Below are 23480 nucleotides of genomic sequence, written 5' to 3'. Positions count from 1 at the left end.
TCAGAGAATGGGAAGGAATCCCACACTTCCCAGAAAGTGGTATTTATTCTGGTGCTTTACCAACATAGGGGAAAGTTTGAACTCCAAACTTTAACTCACACTCTAGGATCTGCCTTAGGCCTATCTATTATGAGAAAATCCCAACACTTTCCCTGTTGCTTACCACTATCTACTTACCAGTCCCACAATATTTATCAGGAGAGGCCTGCTTTGATGTCTTCTGCCCAGTGACTCCCAAGTCCTCCTAATGCCCTTCAGTTCCACCTTCACAGTGTCCCAAGCCTGCCTTCTTTCAGGCAAGGTTTACTATAAAAACACATGCTGACTTTCTGCCAAGCAGTATCAGGCTACCCTCGGGAGCTGAACAAAGTACACAGGGCAAGTACCCAGTATGGAAACAAAGTAATGACCCAGAAATCCGGTACTCTTTTGCCCTCATCCCAACTGTGTTGTGCAACAAGAAAGTAGCTGAAGGGGCAGCATAAAGAGGGTGAGGAAGGACACAGGAACAGAGGTTCCAGCTGGTCTTTTGTTTCTGGGAAGGGACTGATTTTCTGTCTGAAATCTGAAAGGGATTTTCTGGCTGAAAATAATGCAAGGTCACCAAGAAAGTTTGCAACTGCAGCCAAGATTAACAACCTTCCACTCTGATATGTTAAACATGAATCCATCCTTCATCTCAAAAGTCTTCTACAGAGAAAATTATATATCTGTAGCGAAACTGTAAAAGCTGCCTATGAGAAGATAAAAAGTGGAACTGCTAAAGTAACTTTCTGACCATGCCAGAAACTAACAGCTAGAAAATCAGTATTTAGTATGACAACAGGCACAGTCAGAATGACTGCAGCAATCACTAGACAATCAGCATAGACTTCAGAATGCAATTGGAGGCCACCAGCAACTAGCTAGAGAATGAGGAACTCATCACGCTTTCATATATACTCACTTCAGCAATGCTTTAGGGTCATTAAGCACATTTATACATCAGCAAAAATCTTCACTGTCCACTTTTCAACATATTTTAGTACAGTAAGATGCACTATGAAAAAAACAAACCAGCAGGTTATTGATATACTCAAGAGAGAGTCTCTCAAAGTACAAGATTCCTGGTTCTCTTCCCACTTTTGCCATATCCATTTGGCGTGGCTTCGAGCAAAATACACTCTGACTCTCTAAGATAGAGATGATGACATGTAATGATACCCACCTTGTTCCTGATCCTCATGCAATCACCCTGTAAATTCTTCAGAGAAGTAGGACTGGTTTCTCATTAAAACTAAAATGTTTTACATGGCTTAGAATAAGACTGCTAATGGCTTGAGCTGTAAAACCCAGCATTTTTGATGATCTGATTCAAAATCTGTATTTCAGTTTGTCAGGCTTCTCTTTCAATGTACATGCGATTTCACATTAACCTAGTTTGCTGGTTGTCCAGAGAAAACAAAACCAACAAAATCTGAGTTGCTGACATATGAGACAGGTAAAATATAAAAATGCATTCAAATCCTCAAATAAGTGGACTTTGTTATAGCTCATGAAATGGAAAACGTGGCATTCCTCACACATCCAACACCCTTCCATTGGAGAATAAGGATGTATATAAGATTTGCTCTACGCGACCTTTCGAGAGAGGCATTCTTAAAGCAGTTCCTAAAATAAGGGAAACTTTAGTCATCAGGGAGGGTGCTGAAAAATGCAATGTTGTTCTTCAGTGTGGGGCCTTCTCCTCACAAAGACAACATGCCAATATTGTCTGAGCAAAGTGGCTGCAGAAACGGTGCTACCATCCCTGCCTGCAAGTGATTTAAAAAGGTGACTGGTTGCAGCTCAACTGTTATCAAAAAGAAAAGAAAGTAGAAATTCAAGCAGACACTGCACAGGTGCTTTTAACTCTCCTAGTTCTGTAGACCTTTTTAATTCTTCCCATATCTGAGCCAAAGGGCTTGAGTTGTTCTCAGATGCCGGGTAATTTATTTTCAGGATCTTCTGTACCCATCATCAAATGGTGGCAATCTGTTAAGACACTCCTTTGGAGGTTCACATCTGTTTTGAAAAGGACACTTCATAAAACAGCAAAGACACATGGTGGGAGGGAATTCAGTGATACTTCCAAAAGACAGGTCAAAAACACTATCTAGGAAAAAAATTTTAAAATCTCAACAAACCCTTAAATTATCCTTCTTTTCATTTACCACACAACTAAAACTACTGATAATAAAGACATTCTCTTGTTAATACAATGCTGTTCCTGAGCTGATGGCCTTTGAAGGGCCTCTTGCTTCTGACAGCTGTGGCACAGCACACTGGTTTACACCAGTATCCCACCACCCATGCATGTCTTCCCTGGTGACCTCGCCACCAACTCTGTTACCTCTCATCTGTGTCTACCCTCGTACTCTCCTGGCATTCAGATCTTCTCGAGTCTGAACCTTGTGATGCTGTGTTAGCCTCAGCAGCTGCTTCCTCACCCCACTGCCCGAAGCAATCAGTGTCAATAAAAATCTAAAACAGAGAAAGCAAAACAAAACTCAAGAATTAAGTCTCCAAATAAAAGGAGTGATGATTTCCTGCAACACTCAAGCAACTCAAAAAATAACGCACCTGGGAGGCAAACAGAGAATGAGTGGAATGAAAAGGAATTGATGGAAAGCTGAAGAGGAGTCTAATCACTCAGGAAAGCAGGGGAAAGGTGCATGATGGATGTTTCCACGTGCTTTCTGGGTAGTCAAGGAAACAGGTTTTTATCTGTATGACGAAGAAGGCTGTTCACTCACTGAACTTTGGTCTCACAGTTATCAGGTTAATGGTACTTGGATTTCTCCTGGCCTCTGAGTGTAGTGATTACTTTTCACCGGACGGAGTCATGCACTTTTCCCAGTCCAGCCAGGAGCTACTAACTTGAACAACTCTAATTATCTAAGCATGCTAGCTACATTACTAGTTATCTGCAACTCCGCCTATTCAGGTCATTCAGTGACAAGAGACCATTCTTAAAATATCTGTTTGCAACTGAAATATTCCAGAGATCCTAACCCCGCCCTGAAAATCTACATATAATGTCCATAAAGCTTAGTATTCCCTGTCTATCTGGAAAGCCTCTAAGTGGCTTCAGCTTCTGTGTCTGGACTTCAACAATTTCTTCTGGCCCTTCTCAAGAGAGTCTCATTTCACTCTGCAATAAGCATTTGATCTTCCAGATTCCCTGTTGTGGTACAGCTGTGCAACATTAGGTTATTAGGAAAAAGTCATTATATTGAAATTGCCTCTGGTGTAAAACATAGCCTTGGAATTAGCTAGAAGGTGCTGGATCGCTAATTGCTACGTGGCTTCCTGCTCTTTATTCCAACAGCACTCTGTCCCGAGCCATACACCCTTCCTCTTGGAAAGCCCAATAACTGTTCTGGGCTAATCCTGCCACATGCAGCCACATGCAGCCATAGCTGTATAGCAAGTACCCTGTGTTTTATTCAAAAGTCCACCTATCTTTGCAACCATTTTAAGCAGAGAAATTTTGTAAAGGCTCAACATACAGCATCCTTAGAAGTTGCAGTATTTTTATAGGGTAGACATGCTATTTCTCATGTTGACAGGTCAGAGCTTCTAACAGATACCTTGGTTTTCTGCAGTGTATACACAAACACACATATATACACAAGAACATAAATGATAAAACCAAGATTAACTGGATGTTTTTCATCTGTTCCTATTTGAAAAGTATATCGATGAAACGAAAATTCTCTGTGCAGAATCTAAAGAAAAAGGTTTTGCTCTTTATAATAAAACAAACTTAATAAGATAGGGTATCTCAACTTTATCAGAAGAAAGCGAAATTGAGTTTTTCAACTCCAGTTGCAAAACTGAAATGCTCCAGGCCTTCACCTCTTATTTGACTTTGAATACAGAGCAATTGAGGTGTGACTAGTTTCTTTCTCTTGTCCTTTTTTCATGTTAATGTAACTTACAGCTCCAGGGTCCAGCGTAGGACGGCCCTTCTCCTTCCTCCTAACACACAGCTGCCATCTGAGCTAGGGAAGGGCTGGTACACAGCACAGCATGCAGAAATACATCACCAGTTTCTCACATATTCTGTTGCTCTCCTTCCCTTCTCCCTGTCTTATCTGGAAAAGTAGTTTCTGCATTACAAAGGTTCGTCTCAGTGAAGTGCTTACAAAAATGGTATCTTATCAAGTGTCCTACTGTGAGTAATATCTAACTCTACCCTTGACCTCACTTTAACTCAAACCCAGCATAGTCAGTCAGTCAGACTATTTTTTAATTCCACATCATTTCTTCCCAACAGATTATTACAATCTTACTAGTTGTTCAATGTGACTGGTCCAAGGACATGTGGAGTGGTGAACAATCAGCATCAATACAGAGAAGTAAAAAGTAAAGATAATTTCTGATTTATTTCTGAGTCATAAAAGACCTTACTTAACCCCTCCAGCTACTACTTGACACAACAACCTCCACGGGAAAGCTTCACGCTGTATCCTATGTAACTCATTCGCTCTTGGTTGACCTGTTCCAGATGTTTCTTTATCTTCGTCATCTCAGAATTTGTCTGAAGAATTTGCTGAGGCTGCACGGCACCTTAAAAAAGAAGCTCCAAGAATCCAATTTGGCAAAATTGACGTCACACACCAACATGATTTGAGAAAAGAATTTAATATTCGAGAGTTTCCTACTGTGAAATTTTTCGTGGATGGCAGTAGGGAAGACCCCATAGACTGCAAAGGTAAACTGTCTTATGCACTGGTAAAATAATGATATGTAACAGCAGGATATACCTATCTAGTATGCTGCTGAGAAGGAAAATATAGACGCTCAGATAAAGAATATGCAAGGTAGCAAACTGGTTTTGCCTATGATTTTAAACGTAGAATTACCTCTGTACCATTACAAAAACCTGGATTTGAATTAATCTTCCAAGTATATAACTGAATATGCTTCTCAATGTTTAGTTCACACAGCCAAATTAATTGCTGGCTTAATTCCATCAAGTATGGAGAATCACCCCAACAAGACAACTTACTCCAATTACTACAATAAAAATAAATAAATGAGTTACACCAAACAAGAATTTGGTCCTGAACCTGCTCCGTTTGCACTTTTAGTTCACTGCAATTCCCACAGGTAGTGGGCCTACAGAAGCAGGCTGAAGCAATACTATGTGCACCTAACAATGAAGAGTTCACTAGGTTCCTTAATGTACAGGTATACTTCCTAAGCCAAGGAAAAGAATTTTGCAATTTAGCCATCAGAGGGAGCTCATAAGTGGCTCAGAAAAAACATGGAGTAATTTGAAATCTTTTATGGAAAGTTATTAAGCAAAGACAACAACATTGGAATAGGACTGACTTGAGCAATCCTGGGAAATCCAGGCCTTATTAGAGTTTTTCTTTCACTGAAATTATGTACAAGAAAGAGATTTAGTTTTTTTTTTTCCTAAACTGATGAACTTCCACAGAGTTGACAAAAACCACGTGACTTGGCCAAGCATCTGTTATCGTACTTTGAGCAGATACAGTTGAGTTACAAGTTTAATACAAGCAACAAAAAAGGAACCTAAGTTTGCCTTCTGAGCCTACTCACAACTGAGTGCTCTGATTTCTTTAACTATTGAGCCCTCTGTGGCTGCTGCTGCTGCAAGCTGATCTTCAGTATTTTTAGTAGCTTGCTCCTCCTTGCTATTGAATTTCTTACAAAGTTCCAGTCATCTAGACTAGTGCCAACAGCAGCTTCTGCACAAATACCACTGAAAGCATGATTTGCCATACTGAACTGTTATTAGAGGTGCTGATACATGAGAGCAAAAGCACCTACCTTCAGTCTCTGATTAAATCTATAGCATTGACAAGAAAACCTCTTTTAGACTGGTAAATCTATTTGACAGGTATGCTTGTGAGAATCAGTAAATACAGAGCACCACAACATGCACATAGCTACCCTTCAGGAGAGCTGCTATTTAAGACACACTCACTAGCAAGATGCAAGAAGTTACGAAAGTGGCTTCTGCTCTGTAGTTTGTACAAGATAGTGTCAACCATTCAGAGCACATGTACCTCCAACATTACCTTAAATTACACTTTGTTGACTGATAAATGCTTAGTACAACAACTTGTAAAATCTCACCTACTGTGTATGACTTTTAAACCATTGAGAACTGGCAACAGAAAATGAGCAGTGACCAATCAATGACTTCTCATACAGAACTTGGTACATACTTCATAGCACAAAAGAAACTGCAGACCTCGCTTAAATAAAGAAATTAACTGAAATATTTTATATAAGAGGGAATTTTTGAATGGTTGTCCTGGCAATGGATATAGCATGAAAACCAAATCCTAGGCTTTGTAAAATCATCATTTACAACTCCAAGGCCAGAATTTGGCCAGTAGAAACAAGCTACACAGGCTGTTTAAAGCAACCCAGTAGGTAGATTAACCACATTAAAAATATGCTGAGGGGTTATATCACTGACATAAACTGCAAGACCTCAATTCTGCATTTAGACAGCAGAAGTCAAGCACCATGTGGCCACTAGATACTGCTCTGTGCTTTTGCTCTGCAGCCTATACACTCCAGAGCAGATGCCTGCCTGCTTCACCTTAAAAAAAAATAATAGTATTTTAAAGTAGTTGCAGTGCAGCCTTCTGCAAAATGACTTGATAGCAGTAAAATGGTCTGACTCAATTTTGATCTTGTCAGATTGCCAAAATGCACAGTACCAGGACTTGCACTTTTGATAGTCCACTTGTACTGTACATCTTGACTTTAGCACTTCACAGCACACAGATTTTTTTCTTTTCCATATATAATTTCATTAACTCTTTGCTGGACTCTTGCTTTGGTCCAACAAGGATGTCATACTCACAAAGATAAAAGGGCTACTTTACAGCTGAGATTTTAGTCTCCTGAGCCTCAACATGTGGCTCCAATTCCTCTGAAAACATGAGCTAGAAAATGTAGGTTTTTTTAAAGAGATTCAAGATTCCTAAAACCCCTGAAAATTTGAAGAGAATTTACCAAATAAACAGACTGACTGTATCTCAGTAAAACTGATATCAGTAATTTGGAACGCAAAAGATGGAACAACCCAGAATAAAAAGATGACTTGGACACTTCAGCTTTGTTTCTTTTGTCTAAACTGATCAATAAAGCTGCAGCACTACAGAGGAATTTTAACATTTTCTGTGCCTACCAGATCCCTTCTACAGCACCAAAGAACAATTTTGACACCCAATTTAATTGAACAGACAGTGCAATAAAATCTGCAATTGTTTTGAAGTCATTTTGGACTAAATCTCAGGTCAACAGCTCTTTATAGTTTACTGTGATTTTGGGACACATGAAATCTTGCAGAACAAGTCTTCTACTTGTCTGAATTTCCTCATCTCTATTCTCCATATGCGATTAAGCAGTTAATTTGACACACAGCCATTTGCAGAGGTCCCAAAAAGCACAGTACTGATCCACTTTGGTCTTCTAGAGTCAGCAATAGTTTAAATGGTGACTAGAACTGAGGTCGAACTTGGATGCCTCAAGCCCACTTTAAATCAGCTTTGACCTCAGCCCTAAAGACCCCAAGTCCACTTGTACTGAGCATCGTTCTGCACCTCCACTGCCTCTATCCTGATTGCACAGAAATTTCTGTCATTCATTTTGATGGTCACTTTAACCCTCTTTTCCTTCCATAGGAGTCAGACAAGCCTCAGCCTTTATTACATGGGTGAAAAGAAGAACAGGACCTAGCACTGTTTTAATCAACTCTACTGATCAGGCTGAAGCCATCATAAATGCTGATGATTTGGCAGTGATTGGCTTTTTTAAGGTAATTCACTGGAAAACTCAAAAGGCTGGTTTTTGTTCCACCTTTGGGATATACTGCTTGCTATCGCCACTAAATCCCACACATCAAAAAGACCTAGAACTTGACTGAAACACCCAGGCCCTCAGTTTTGTCTGCATTTGTTTTATTTAATTGTTTCTATCTACTTCTCAACACTTCTAGATAAAAAGCCCAATCAGAGATAAGAACACTTCACACCACAGCACTTTTCCTGAATAGGTACCCACCCACAGAGACTTACCACTCTGAGAGCACGATGCTACAGCAGTGCTTGTGCAGCTCTAGTCACAGCAGACTTTCCTGTATCCTCAGAGAAAGGGCTTCTGCCAAACCATCCAAAATTTGGTGGCTGGTGGGAAGAGACTAGAACTATTGACCTACCTATCCTTACTTAACTCCATTCTTTTCTTTGGAGAGACTTAACCCTTTACCGGTGTGGGTTATACTGCTACTGGAGTCTCCAAATGCAAAATGTTGTAATCTCTGCCTAGAGTTGTAACTGATCTAAAAATCTAGGGTTACCTGAGCACTGCATTTCTATCCAATCATGGTATAAAATCACAGACATGAATTGTTGCAGGCTGTTCTTGTGAAGAAATGTTCTCTTCCTGCTTAAGTCCATAAAAAAAAGCAGTAAATATTGTCTAATATACTGGAGTGCCTTTTCTTCACCTTTCCATTTAATGATTTAAACAACTTCAGTGAAACTCGGGGGGCAGAGCACACTCCGTGAATATCATGCTAACTGGGGTTTTTAGCTCCTCCTGGCTAAGAAATCTGTATGGATAGGACATCATAAAATATTACACCATATATAATCCAACTCCTTTCTCAAGCAAATTCCTACTAGTTTCCAGACCAGAATAAGGTTCTTACGAATTGGGGCTGAAGGATACAGAACAATAGCCAAATAGTGCAAAATAAATTTTAGATGTCAAGGCATGGAGTCAGAAGTCAGTAACACAGGAATAGGTTTTCTTCTGCTTTTTCAATATGTCCTTGAAAAGTTTAATATCTGAAACATCCAATCAAGGATTTTTTCTAACTAAAGAGACTTTTATTCTGGTATCTCTCTGCCCAGTTAAAACCACAGTGTCTGGACTCACACCTGAACTAATAAGGTCCCAGATTAGCTGGCTACAGTGGATAGTCCAAGTTTTATGGATGTGGGAAATAAGATTCATTACCAAAATGCCCCACAGTAATAAAGCTGATGAATACATACAGCATAATAGAAGAAACTGAAAATGCTCAGAGTGCCCAGAATTTTGCTTTGCAGTAATCTGCTTGCAGCCTTTATGAAGGAAGGCAGTTTTCCAGCGCTGGACCAGATTGAGAAGCCCTTGCTATCACAGTGATGCTGGAGAGTTCCCTGAGCCACACTGATAGCAGTTTATTGCCTGCAGATATGTTTGACTGGACTCTGATTTCACTTGGGGGCTGAAATAACAATAGATGAGTGTGAGCTAGGGCATGTCAGAACTTTAATGGGTGGAAGCCAACAAAATGGTGTCCAAGTAAATAAAGAACTGTATTTGGCCTTCTATTAGTCACAGATTGTTCACAAATGTGAGTGCCAGGATGTGCTGGGAGGTCCCAGCGTACACATTACTACTCATTTAGCATGAAATAATTGTCTGATTAAATCAAATCTAGAAGGGCTGTTGCCTTTCATCATGCTAATTCACTATTAGTTTGAGGGTGGACAGCACAGTGACTATTTGACAGATGGAGGAGTCAAGGTCCCCACCTTGAAGAGCACTCAGCCAAAGCATCAAACACATCAGTCAGGTCCTCTTGCAAGCAGAGAGCCCTCCTCTCCAATCCATCACATCCTGCCGGCTGTGCAGACAAGCTGCAGCAGGGGAACGGCTGTTGGCGTGATCCTTCCCCATCTGCAGAAGTCTTTGCAGAGTTTGGAAATGCCAGGGGAGTGCATGGCAGACAAGATTAGCGCAGGAAGGACATAGGGGACCACACACCACCCATACTGACCCAGGCCAGCTGATACCAGCTGGAAAGGTGAACACACTAGCGGTGTCACAGCACTCCCAGGATCTCCCCTTTTGTGAAGATCTCCCTTTGGAGGTAATCATGGCAAGCTATACCCACTTTACAATTACACTCTCCTCTCTACCTCACAAACGTTTAGGAGCCTGCCTCATCTGTAGTTCTCACTCCTACACATCCTAGCAGGATGCAGAATGCAGTCTTAATAAATACTCTTTCCGGGACTAGGAACTTGACAATGACAGTGTGGAAGTCTTCTGCGAGACGGCAAGAGATGTGCCAGAGATGCCTTTCGGGATGACAGCCAGCAAAGATGTCCGTGCTAACTACAGCATCCAAAAGAACACTCTTGTCGTGTTTAAGAAGGTAGGAGTACAAAAGTCTAGCAGGCAAGGTACAGTGAGCTGCTGTGGCAGCTCTGGGCTACGGAAAGGCAGTTTAGGAATTTTTCATGTTAAATCATTTCCTAGTTGAAATTGAAACAGCTTAACACAAAAAAATATTGCAGTTACAGACAAAAGAGACAAGTAGAGGGCAAACAGCAACCTTTGGACAACTCACATTTTCAATCTGGCTGCCTACATTCAGGCTCCTAATTTATACTAGAGGATCTGGATAAAATAGCTTTATTTTCCAACCCATGTTCTAATCAACACGTGCTGCCAGGTTCAGGGAGTTTCACAGACATTCGCCTTGTTTCCTTTGTGTTGCTTTTGGCCAGGAATCTTTTTTACTTCCAATCCACAACAACAGACAAAGTGGCCAACAATAAGAACAAAATTATACAGAAGTAGCACCAATGTTTAGGCTATGAAGTAGTCAGACCAAGGACATCCCGAGTGAGCACATGTCACGGATAGTATGTATAGATATGGAAAAGATGTTAAGTATGTTAAGGTTACTGAGCAAATTAAAACTGTCAGCTGTACCTTGAATTTAGCTATAATCTTGTTCTGTAATCTAGCTGTGACATTTATTTTACAAGTTATGGAATTTCTGTTATCGAGGAACATAAAACAGCAAAGCTGAGAACAACATTTTAGAGTAAAGACAGTCTCTTTGGTCCTATAGTTGATAAGGCCATCAACATCACAAACTTCACTATTTATCCAAGGGAAAACCTGTGCATAATGAAGTGCTTGAAGACGGCAGACAGAACAAACTGGATCTAACGAGAGTAATCAAAACCTTTACCTTGGATTTGGTCACTGAATATAATCTTGAGGTATGTGTATTTCACTGTCTTAACAAAAGCCACAGAGGAAAGACAGGGAAGACAGGAACCCATGCAGAAAGAGATCCAGGGAGCTATTCTGCTCCTTAGTGTTTGAGAATTTTGTTTGCTTGTTTGACTAAACACATCTAGAAACACTAGCAGAACCCAACAGGCATTTCTTGGTCTTATCCAGGTCAAAGGATGCTTCCCTCTGGCAAGATGTTTCTTAGAGTGAACAGGGATGGCTGGTGGAACAGTGAACTGGCCTGAACGTGCAAACACCTTCCTCCTGTGGAGCCAACACAAAGGCCTGGGCTGCTTCTGCAGCAGCTGTTAGGTGGGGTGGGAGATTGGAAGGTCAGTCCCTAGTCCTGGCTTCAAACCTTCCACTCCCATGCAGCAACTGGGTCCTCTGGGCCAAGACAAGGAAGAAAGAAATCAGCAATAATTGTTGCTAGGACAGGCAGGAAGGGAAAGACATGGGAACACCTGCTTGCCTGAGGGACACCCCGTTGCCTCTGATCATCGGTTGGCCGTAAGGGCAGCTCTGTGCAGGGAAGGAGACGTAAGATGCTGACGCCACCCAGAAGTGAAGGAAGTACCCCAACCAGGTCTAGCTGCTGCAGTTACTGCAGCTGGACCTCCCTGGGTAACACTGCCTTTTACTATCAGCACATCTTTAGCATTAGTTCTTCAGTGTGTGTTATACAGAAGGTCAGTCACTTCTGACTGTAAAAATCTATGAATAGTGATGAGGTTTCTCCTGGAATAGAGAACATCAGCAGCTGCTGATTCTTCTCACTTTATCTTCTTTAAAACAATAAAAAAAAAATCCAACAGTTATGGAAATGATTTGGAACCAAGTCCTAAAAAGTAAAATTTGAACCGATGATACTGATACACTGAGCCTCTGATTCACTGTTCTGCTTATAAAGATGTTGTAAGCATGAAGATGGAACAGATGTTGAGTCTTTTGTTCCCCAGACATCTGTGAAGATTTTTGATGTCCCTGTTGAAAATCACATCCTGCTGTTCACCCCAACGAACTCGGAGACATTCCATGCAATTTATGAAAACTACAAGTCTGCTGCTGAGGAATTTAGAGGAAAGGTTTGTAATGATGAATCCTGCTTTGCAAATATGAATGCCATAGGGTCAATGGAAAACCACTCACCAACCTTACTGGTAAAAGTATGCTGCTCTCAGTCCATCTTCTATGTCTACCAAACCATTTAAAAGCAGTTTCAGTAACTATTCTTTGAATTTGTTAAGGACACAAGCTGAAAAATAAACTTCTCTTGAAAATGATTCTTTAAAATGCAAAGATCACACAAACCAACACTAATTCCAGCTGCTCCAAACAAACCTGTTTCTGATTTTACAAATATGACTTTCTAGGAGCAACCTCCAATCAAAGATAGCTTTAGTGAGGTTCTGGCAATTTCTGCCACCACCAGGAAATGCCATGAGGATCTCAGAGCATTGCCTGAACCAACAGCTGGAACCCGCTACAAAACCTGAGAAATATTGCAAGGCATCTGCACAGCCTTGCTTGCAGCACACGTATTTGCATGTATATAAACTGGTATAGGCAGTCATACACAGAAGTATTTCAGTTTTCCATTGTCAGTCACTGTGGTGCTACTCCTGCTCCAAGTACATGAGACACTGAAGAATCGTAAGTCATCTTGTAATAAAATACCACACATTGGTATGGGTAAATGCATATGGATTACAGGTGTTTCAGCTCCTTTGTCCTAGTAAGATATATTAGGAAAAGCAATAAGAGCTTTGAGGGGTGATTCAGAAGTGTTAGTAAAACAGGTGATAGCAAACCAGTGTGAAAGGACAGAGGGAAAAGCTCCTTTCCTTTTGGTTGCTGTAGCATTTGTTATTAACTAGGACCAAGGTTTGATAAAGTCCAAGCTGATGGTTGGACTGAGTCCAAAAAATCGTTCTACACAATTCCTTGCATTTAAGGTTTAATCCTAACCCACTGCCAAGCTCCATCTCTCTAAAATGGCTAAACCAAAGCTGGAAGACTCAACCAGGTGCATGACCCTCTCTTTATTATCAGATAATGTTTATCTTGGTGGATACTAATGAAACAAGGAATGGACGAATTTTTGAGTATTTTCGCATCAGGGAAGTTGATGTTCCTGCCGTAAGAATCCTAAATCTGACAAGCGATGCAAAGTACAAAATGCCTGCAGACGAGGTGACTGTGGAGAACCTAAAAGAATTTTGCCAGAACTACCTAAATGGAAAAGCAAAGGTATGTCCACTACTAATGAGACGCCCCTCTACTACACCAGCTAAAACACTAACAAACTTGCAAAACATCCCTTTTTTAATTAGAACTGTGTGCTGTTCTGATAATCAGTTTACTAATTTACTCTTGCTCTAATGAATTCATCTACAGCTGTTAACAGAGCAATCCTCTGTATTTGAAAACCGAGGTGGACTACAAAGCTCTCCAGTCCTCCTACATAAAAACTAACCAAATCATTTATGGCCCAGTATTTCAGTTGATTTCAGCTGATGTATTTTAGTGGTTTAAAACTGCCTATGTCTCAATCTTTCTATTACTATAATGGAGATATTTCACTCCCTCAGTTGGGAGAGATGCAAACAATGATTGCAACAGATTTTGAGGTTACAGAGAAGTCCAGTAAATAGAAAATTGACAGCTTCAGAGCAGATTAAGAATTGGTATTTACTGTGAGTTTAGCAGACTGAATTTTCACAGGAGGAATCATTCCCAATAGTAAATACAGCATTTTTTGTCATAACGAGGCATCATCCCCCACACTCACATGAAAAACACATTAAAATGTTTTGCTTATTCAGTGCTCTTCAGGGTGATTTACTTTTGTTTCCACCACGAGGAGAAAAGATGAAGTAGTCAGTCTTGACAGCAGGCAGAATTTAAGAGATTTGAGTAGTAGATCCTGATTTCAATTTTGGAGGGGGGCAGAAGGACAGAGAGGTGGGGGTATTGCCTCTTGTCCACCAGGATCTGCTTGAGTGGCACACTCCCACCAGGAAACAGCATCCATGGGGAATGTGTGTTTTTCTATTAGTGCTGTATGGTGTAAAAGAAAAGAAACTGCCAGCTAACACACTGTAAATTGTAGGAGTCACGTGGGGACTGTGATTGGTGGCAAAGGCAGAGATTCAAGCAGAAATGTACACTTTCCTGTGAGTTTTACATCACTTTTGAGAGCCCACAATAGGTAATCTTTTTGGTAGTCTAGCTTCTGAACATTGGGCAACAAGAATTCAGGACAATGAATGCAAATGTGTTCCAAAGGGTCATTTTCAGACAATCTAATATGGAGTCTGTATTAAAGAGAGGGACAAGTAATTCTGACTACCATCTCTGCAGGCATGTGAGACCCCAGCTCCTCGCTGAAGGGAGAAAAGGTGGTAGCATGTGAAGGCTGGCTAGGACATGGAGATATAAAATATCACCCAGTAATAATGCATATTAGGTAATGTCCCATCGGACCCACATTAACTTGAGCTGGAGCACAGTTTCTCAATGGTCCCTGCGCTTTCACAGCAGTGTTTCTGCTTCTGCTTAGCTACATGTCTCTAGCGAAGAAATTCCAGAGGACTGGGACAAGATGCCTGTCAAAGTGCTTGTCGGGAAGAATTTCAACAGGATTGTCTTCAATAAGACCATGACTGTGTTTGTTATGTTTTGTAAGTGTTATTATTGTATTCATATTTTAAGTTGCTTTAACATGATCAATTGGAAGTGATAAATGAAAGCTAAAGCTTACATATTGAACTAACCTTTGCACTTTACAGAAGCAGAGTTTGATGAATTTTTGTTGTCCGATGAAAGCCTTGAAGAAAAATTTGTGTAATATCTATGGAAACACTGTGATACCTTTGCTGACTTACAGTTGCACTGAATAACACCGGATCTCTTAAGTAAATATTTGTCAAGGCCGTATCAAATTTTGGTGTTGAAAAGCAAAATGACACTAGAACATCATGTTGTACAATGGAACATTACAGCGTGCTGTACAGTATGAGTCAGGCTGTCTTCCAAGGACAGAGGGAGAATTAAGTGAGATTGTCTGGTTACAGTGCTGTAGGATTAAATCCCAGAGAGGAGTTGCAGTTTAGCAAGTTGTAACTCCTTTTTCCTTCCTCTGTCTGTGAGGGAAGTGGCTTTCCTGCTTGACTCTTTCTAGCAAGAAACCACTGCCCTATCCCTGTACCAGCCATCAGGGATTAGTTTGTGCCTTATTTACTTCGGTAGAGGAAACATGCAGCACTAAATAGACAACTAGCTGTACTGCCCTGAATTCCAGAAATTCTCAAAGGTAGTACGTGCATCCTGCAATCCTCCTTGTTGGCTGCAGCCATTTCATTCATGCAAATCGCTTTTACATTTCAGTACCACGAACAAACTTATCTAAGCAGGAATGGAACCAAGTCTTCTGGAAATGAAAGGCTGGTAAATGGGATGTAGTGTATTCAGTAGATTGCCCCAGAAATTTTAATTCTGTCTAAAATGAGTATGAGCATTGTTTTCATGACTGAAGGATTGTGAATGTTTTGTATGCTATTTAAGGGGATACTGAGTTCTCAGCAGTTTGCCTTTTTCCTAACCTGCATGAATGCAAGGCTCAGAGTCAAAACATCACCATACTTCAAACTTTTTAGTGTAAATATAGCATACTTCATGAACACAGTTAACTTAAATTCACAGTATGTCAAAAGCATTGTGTGCTTTGGCAAGTATTCCACCATGGGAATGACGCAAGACTGACTTGGGTTGCATTGGTTATCTGGCACACCTCTCCAGCAAAGGCATATGACAAGCGTTGTGTGTTTGTTATAGTCATAAAAGGCTAAACAGAGCTAAACCAGCACTGCTATCAGAAATGCATTAGTGAATAGCTACTTATCACTACATGAAAACTCATGAAATTCATGAAGCATGAATGCTTTCAAGCAGATCGACCACACCTGAAATCCAAAACCCTGTTAACTTTAAGAGACAAACGGGTCCCAGTGATTGCATCAGTACATGCTCTTCTGCCAGACTGTATTCTTCTACTTTTATTTTTAAATTTACAGATGCCCCTTGGTCCTATGACTGCAGAAAACTCCTGCCAATCTGGGATAAGCTAGGAGAGCAATATGAAAGTCACAACGACATAATCATTGCGAAGATAGATGTCACAGCAAATGACATCCTGTCCGTTGGATTTGATCGCTATCCATTCTTTAGACTCTTCCCTGCTGGACCAGATTACCAGGTGAGAAGCTGTTGTGGAAGAATGTGGAAACATGGCTGCACACTTGAGGGGGGATATGTGTGTGTGCATGGGTGTTTGCAGGCGCATGTATGTCATTGTGAGAAAGGAGTCCTTCAAGCAAGAAAGCTTTAGTCCTCATCTACTCAACACTGGATTCATTGCTGACAAGAACCTGAATTAGAGACACCCTTCTATTGTCTTCTCCTATGTGGAAGGCTGTGGCAAGAGCCTATGTGTCATTTACCAACTTGGACCTACAAGTCATTACAGCTTTACATTCTGCTGTTTAACAACCTCCAACCTGCCTGTTGGATTCTACCAACAGTCTCAACTCAGAGTGAATTTACAGATGCCTCCTAATCATTGCAGTGCCTTTTTACTTCAAATCATGACAAGAGATGTACTGTCACAGAATCACCCTGTGCCAGCTGTTTCTGGAGCAGGTATGACTATAGCCTCTAACATGCTGGTACTATTCTCATTACATCCTCTACATTTGTATAAAACCCAAATCTCAAAACTTTCTTCTATACACTTATGCCAGTAGTTTTCCTTTATTCCAGTATCACAGCCTTGATCAGGCGTAAATATTTGTTGTCAAGACCAATGATCTTTACAATACGCTACCTAATGCATCAGCTGTGTTACACAATAATCAGAAAACACTGCTGAAAGAAGAGGCAAAAAACTATTAAATAGTTACATTCCTCCATCTACACAGATACTCTAATTAAAAAGAAAACATCTCTGAAGCAAAAAAAATATTAAAGTCTAAGATACTGTTATAATTAAGACATTACTAAGCCTTTCATTTTTCTTCTTAGTCCTAAACTTAAATTAAATTCTAAGACATTTGCCCATGCCCTCATTTAATCTTTGAAGGAGAGATTTTCTTCTTGGATGTGCATGCACAGCTTCTAATGAATTGAACTGCAGTCCTGCACAGTCGCACTGTGCAGAAAAGCAGAAACCCATTAAATGCTCATAATAAATGTCAGTTTGTCAAAAAACATCAGTAACAACTTTCATTAACTATTAAGGGATTGTTTCATGCTTACAAATACCCTGAAATTAAAGAGTATTTGAAATTTCAAGTTCTTCCTTGTGCATCACATTTTCACCCTAGTTCCCTCAGAGATTTTAACTTATACTTGACTGCCAGTGCAGGTGTCCTGCAGATGTCTGCAGTCTTACAGACCCAAGTGTTCTGGCCTTCTTTCTTATGGCACTATATGAACAGCTGGCCTTACTTACTACAGAAAACCATAAGTGATCTGAGACACACTCAAGCCATTAATACACCGTCACTGCAACAGCTCTCTTGTCATTTCCTACCCAACCACCAGTTATACTGGGAATTCTCCCAGAAGTTAACCAAAGTCAGAACACAGGATACAAAAATACTATCACAATGCACCAAGGCTCAGAGTATCTACTGTGTTCTTTGCTGTATAGGCACTGCCCCAAAATTGTGATCCCTACACCTTTAATCTGACCATGAAAAGAGCAATAGAAGGGGCTTGGAGCCAAAGAGAAACCTGTATGCTCAGAATGAAGAAAGAGACGAACAGGAAATATATACAGTCTAATAACAACATCTGACAACCCTGATTTCACACAGAAATCTTTTCTAGCCTTCAGTATTTTGCTAGTGTTAGAAACACAAGCACATGAGCTTTCAAATTACCTCTACTGATCCTTCACACTGTTTAAGGACTAAGGATGAACTGAACACTAGTACAGAAGCAGTAGGAACTCTAAAGATGGACTATCAGAAGACTCTAGAAAGCACATAAAAATGCACATAAAGGAGACTCTAGAAAAGACATGCATGTAAAGGAATCTGAACCTGCTCCTGATAAACCAAGGGAAGTGTGCCTAACATAACACAACCCAAAGCTGTTTTCTAGAACTGAGTTATGTTCTCTGGCCACCACAGATACCCTTACACCACTGGGAAGGCAAAGCCATGGGCGGAACACACTAATATGCAGTCCCTTCCAAGCTCTCTTATGTGATGAGATCATGTTAGATACTACTCTCCTCCAAACAGAAGTATCTGCTAGATCTCCAGGCTATGAACTGTCTTCTTTCCAGTGGACTGTCACTCTTCAGACTGTTTAAGAACAGGTTCAGCTTTTCCTGAAGTTAATTACAAGTCACCTTCTTTCTTTCAGTGGATGCAAAACTAGATGCATGACATTTTTAAATCATGAGCCACTTCAGGTTAACTGGAGTTAAGTGGAGTTGGATGAGCTAAGAGACCTACATCTATAGCTGCGGATTTAAGCACGTGACCAGTTTTCCAAAACACCAAGTGTTTCTATGCTGGGGAACAGTTACAGCCAGAGCTAAAGGAACAAGAGAGTGAATCTGATGAATTACGTGGAGGAGGGAGTGACCAGGCATCATTTGTACTCCATCTGTGAAGCTGATGAACAACTCATCCACTGCATCATCCACCCCAAATTTAAGAGAAAGACATGCACACTTTCAGAAGTATTTCAGATGACTATTTGCTTCTAACAGATTAAGTGAGAAAAATAACATTTACATACTCTTATGCACTGATTACTCTAACGAGGAATGTTCACACATATCCTCAGTAACCAGTGAAGGAATCAGCTGATTCTCTGGCTTTACAGGTCTTTGTGCTCTGGGAAATTGCTGTTCCAGCCATCAGAGTCAATAAAAATCAAAACTCACCTGAGAATATTAATTGCCTCTGGAGGAATCAAATAATCTTTCTCAAGAAACTTAAGCTTGCAAACATAAAAAATATCTTCAAGGCTGCCACACTTTTTATCACAAGAGAACATCTTACTGAATGGAATTATCAACCATGTATACTTTTAGGGAATTCACCACACAATGGAGGCATTTTGTTCACAGTCCTTAGACCTCAAATCAGGCATAAGTGTAAATAGTGTAAAGTAATGCAGCATTATTGGTCTCAGTGTAAGTGGTCTTAACCTAACTGAGAATAGGCTGCTGCCTATTTCTAAATATACTCAGGTAACAGCAGACGATTCTCAACTTGATGCACAAGAGGTTCTACAACTTTTTGTTAAGACTTGTGCAAGATCCTTTCATACTTCCAGAGAGCAATGGTATTTATAGGAGGGGCAGGGAGTGGGGTAGATCTTTGAAATACAGTATGGTGCCTAGATCTACTCAAAGAATTTTAAAACTCTAAACTGGAAGTGCTTCTTCCATTAAACTTCCTCATAAGAAAATCCTCAGTAAAACCCAACTTAAGATGAAGCATAAGAAAATTAGTCACTGCTCATCCTCCTGTTCAAGCTGTGCAACAGCTAGTACTTCTGGATTGTGTATTTCAAAACTTTTTCATAATTTGAATTTCCATCAAAATCTTTAGACAGCTCTGAATATCATGGCTGGGCACTTAAAGACTCTGCTCTTCAAAATATTTTGCAAATGTTTAATTGTTAAACACAGAAAAGATACTGATATTAGTAGTTGGCAGGATCCCAGAACGGTATTATACAATAATGGTTATGAGGGGGTTTTTTATATAGAAATCCTTTTCCCTTTAGGGATATACATCTATTTCTTCTTCACACTTGAGTTTCAGATTACATTGGAACCTGCTGTGTTTCTGCCCTCACATTCTAAACTGAGCACAAAAGTCTAGAGTTTGGTCAGTCTAAAGAGCTGAAATCCATCACCTGATTATGCTGTTATTTCCAGCATTTTGCGTACAGAGTTAAATACTTAACCTTAAAACCCTTTTCAGGAGGTGGCCTATGCTGGGGAGCATACCTTGGAGGCATTTTCTGAATTCTTAGAAGAACAAAGCAAGACAAAAGCAGAACCAGGAGAGAAGGTAGGCATTTGATCTATACACTGACTGATCTCCTGTGTAATCCAAGGTACATTTCACACCTTGTACAGGCACACCTGAACTGGCTATAGCATAGCCACACATATGGGCTTCAGATGCTCCTCCTGTCAATGCTCAGGCAGTTCTTACCAGCTCTTAGCTGGTTTCAAGCTGACTAGTTTGGCATGACCATGCCAGCTACAGTCATATACCAATGCCTGGCAGGCACATGCCCACTCACATCCTTGTTTTCACCACACAAAAACCTCTTCTCCCACTGCTCATGTTATCACTGAGTCACTACATTAACACTCTGGTAGTAAGCTCTGCATGGCACAAAGGAACCTGCAGCCTGACAGGCACATGCAAAACATTGTCAGAATTTTAGCTGGAAAAAAGAAGCCCCACCTAAGTTAGGTTCAGCTACAGCTGGAGTGGTTCAAATACCCATTGGCCAGACCTCATCCTGCTACATTCAGTGCGGCTTCTCTTCTTCATAATGCAAGGGCACAACTGAGACCAGACGTTGTCCTCTCTCTTGGCAATCTGGTTATGATTGTCTGATTCCTCAACTCTTTCTCCACTGCAACTCAGACCAGATAAGCATTAGCTGTCCCAGATCAGCCTGTTATTTAATCCCAGACACTTCATTGCAAAAAGACCTATCGTAAGTGAACAACATGATCAAGCTCCACAGACAGCTACACACGACAGAAAAAAAACTGTCAGATAGATGGAGTCACTGTCCACACAGCATAAGAATCATGGGCCCATTCTGCCTGGAAATGAAGTAGATCCACAGGATAGCAATAGTTATCATTAACCCTCTCTTCAACTAGTAGGGAAACTGTCTGTGGGTAGAGAAACAGTTTTGAGTTTTCAGACTTATTTCAACCAGAGGCTTCGATTTGCTCCTGAATTCACTGCTCAAATAGGTAGTTACAGATGGGGAGAGATGACTAAACTAATATTGGGACATAAGCCTGCAATGAAGACCAGACATCCAGCTCTGGCCAGTCACTGCACAATTCTGTTTTTCAATACTCACAGCTTACGTTTGATGTCTGCTTCTGTTGCATGTTCTTCAGTGATGTGTTTGAAGCAGGTCTGTTGAGCCCTACACAGTCTTTCACATAAAATGTTAGAGCTGTGTATATTCTGTCATCTCTTCTTCATGCTTTATTTTACATTAAAGAATAATTAAAAAAAAAAAATTTAGGAAACACCATTCAAAAACATGCTCTGTGTAGCAAACAGGGTAACTGGCATTTGCTCATCTGTTCACATTCTCTGTCCTTACGTGATACCCACCAAATTTTTCCAGAAGACTGCAGGATTACACCATTTGCAGTACAGTGCTTGATGTGAAGTCCCCTGTTGGAGTAACACTTCATCCTCACCTCAGGGCATTCACAAACACACAAACATGATAAATAAGAAGGTAGCTTCTTTTGAGATTGCCTACAAAAGACTGTCTTATGCCAAACACAGTTTCCAAGTTCTTAGTAAACCTTCATAAAAAGCCTCATCTAAGCTTTGCCATAAACCAGTGTAAAGGTCTAATAACAAAACACACTACAGCTGCACTACTTCTGACCTCATTAACAAGCCCTCAAGTTCCTTGGTTGAAAAGATGAAAATCTGCATTTCACACCATCCTGAAATTTTTTTTGGAAGTAAAGAATTACTAGAGCTATTTTCTTTGTGAACATCAGTAACAAGCAGCTTTGATCTTGCATTTCCTTTTTAAAAGGATCCTTCGGGAGGAATCAAAGAGGATCTCAGCCAAAAGGAGACTGTAATAATGGAGAAAGAAGAACTTTAATAGTACAGAGAAAGAGTAAAAACTCAGAGGATTGTGGGGAAACCTTCCTGGAAGGAACTCACTGGAAGAATGAATCATCTCAAGTGAACACAGAGACGGATCAAAAAATAAAAGTAAAGAATTCAGTATCAATGTCTCATTATGTGTGAAGTCTCTTCTGAACCCAGTTTAACTCCTAGTTTTGCTGGGATCAGCTGTCACAGTTTTCTTAAAATACTGCCAATTTTGCTTAAATAATGCCTTTATTATCATTTAGAAAGGTGTATGTGCCATGGCAAATGGATCAAAATATAAAACTATTCTTTCTTAACAAAACCTGCAACAGGTTTGCAAACAGTTGCTCTCTGATTTACCCTAAGACAGCTCTACTATTTTGAAGGAAGATTAACTGCTCCCCGAAGGATGGGACTAACATTGCAAAGAGCATTTCTACAGTGATCTTCAAAAGAAGTAATTGAAGTTAGGGGCTATGTCCAAAAGGGCACCAAGGGCAGTTTGTGGGGTTTTTGTCATGGTGGGGTTTTTGTTTGTTTGTTTGTGTTGTTTTTTTTTAATTATCAAGGAGTAGAAAATGCAGAAATCAAAATATTTTAATTCCAGTACAAAAACCCCCCATACCTAATAAAGTCACAGGTATGATTCACATTTATGTTACATCCCCTAACCACCCCATACATTATGAAAGTGCAGCTGGTAAAACTGCTAGAATAGTAATTTCTCCCAGCAAGGGCCAGATAAAGCAGAAATCATTCTGAAAATTTTAAACCTTTTCTTACAGAATTAGAGAAGAAAGGTAATTTATTAATATTTCATCTCAAAAGCAGATTTCCAAAGTCTTTGTTCCCAACTTGTTAATGTCAATAAGTTACTGTCCTATGTAAGCACAGGAAAAATGGTGAAATCTTAGAAAATGAAGGAACACCTATTTGAATGGAAGGAGGACTAATCACTGCAGTGAAGAATACAGCACTGAAAGAACCATGGAGATCTCCTAACTCTCACCTATCATGCAAGTCAACAAGAGATGGACAATTTTAAAGTATTGGACCTCTCACATTTTACAATTATTTGCTAAAAAGTGCAGTTCATGACAGATAGCTTGTTCGCTATCCAGGCTACAACGTGTAATTAAACACCCACACTTAGAGATTTAAGATGAAACACTAACTTCTCTTACTTCACAGGTCTTGCAAATAAATAGCACTCAGCATGCAACATGCTCACCTCACGAGGCCACCAGTTGGCCTTCATTGATGAGGAGTTAACAAGACGACCCAGAAAGTAAAACAGTTTATGTCAATACTTGACCAGCACAGTTGAAACTCTGCTCAGGATTAATGTTATTGGTCCTGAAGTTAAAACCTCTTAAATGGAAGAGGATTCTTGTGGAAGCATGTTCAGTGCCAGATCACTGTTCCCAAGACAGTCCGCCCAGGTTTTGTATGTCCTGG

At 40.2% G+C, this 23480-nt stretch overlaps 1 protein-coding gene across 1 annotated transcript; it reads left to right on the top strand.

Annotated features, from left to right (window-relative positions):
- The first annotated feature begins 1958 nt into the window (after nt 1-1958).
- Nucleotides 1959-22029, top strand: PDILT (protein disulfide isomerase like, testis expressed). Its single transcript, XM_086472851.1, has 10 exons — nt 1959-1965; nt 4532-4738; nt 7701-7834; nt 10091-10228; nt 12063-12188; nt 13156-13353; nt 14666-14786; nt 16179-16360; nt 20121-20207; nt 21958-22029. Exons 1-10 carry the CDS (start codon nt 1959-1961, stop codon nt 22027-22029), a joined length of 1272 nt encoding a protein of 423 aa, XP_086328977.1.
- Nucleotides 22030-23480: the final 1451 nt, after the last annotated feature.

The sequence above is a fragment of the Leptosomus discolor genome, chromosome 14 (genome assembly GCF_034619465.1).
Source record: "Leptosomus discolor isolate bLepDis1 chromosome 14, bLepDis1.hap2, whole genome shotgun sequence".
Taxonomy (NCBI): domain Eukaryota; kingdom Metazoa; phylum Chordata; class Aves; order Leptosomiformes; family Leptosomidae; genus Leptosomus; species Leptosomus discolor.
The sequence above is the reverse complement of the archived record's forward strand: the minus strand, read 5'-3'. Positions and strand labels throughout refer to the sequence as shown.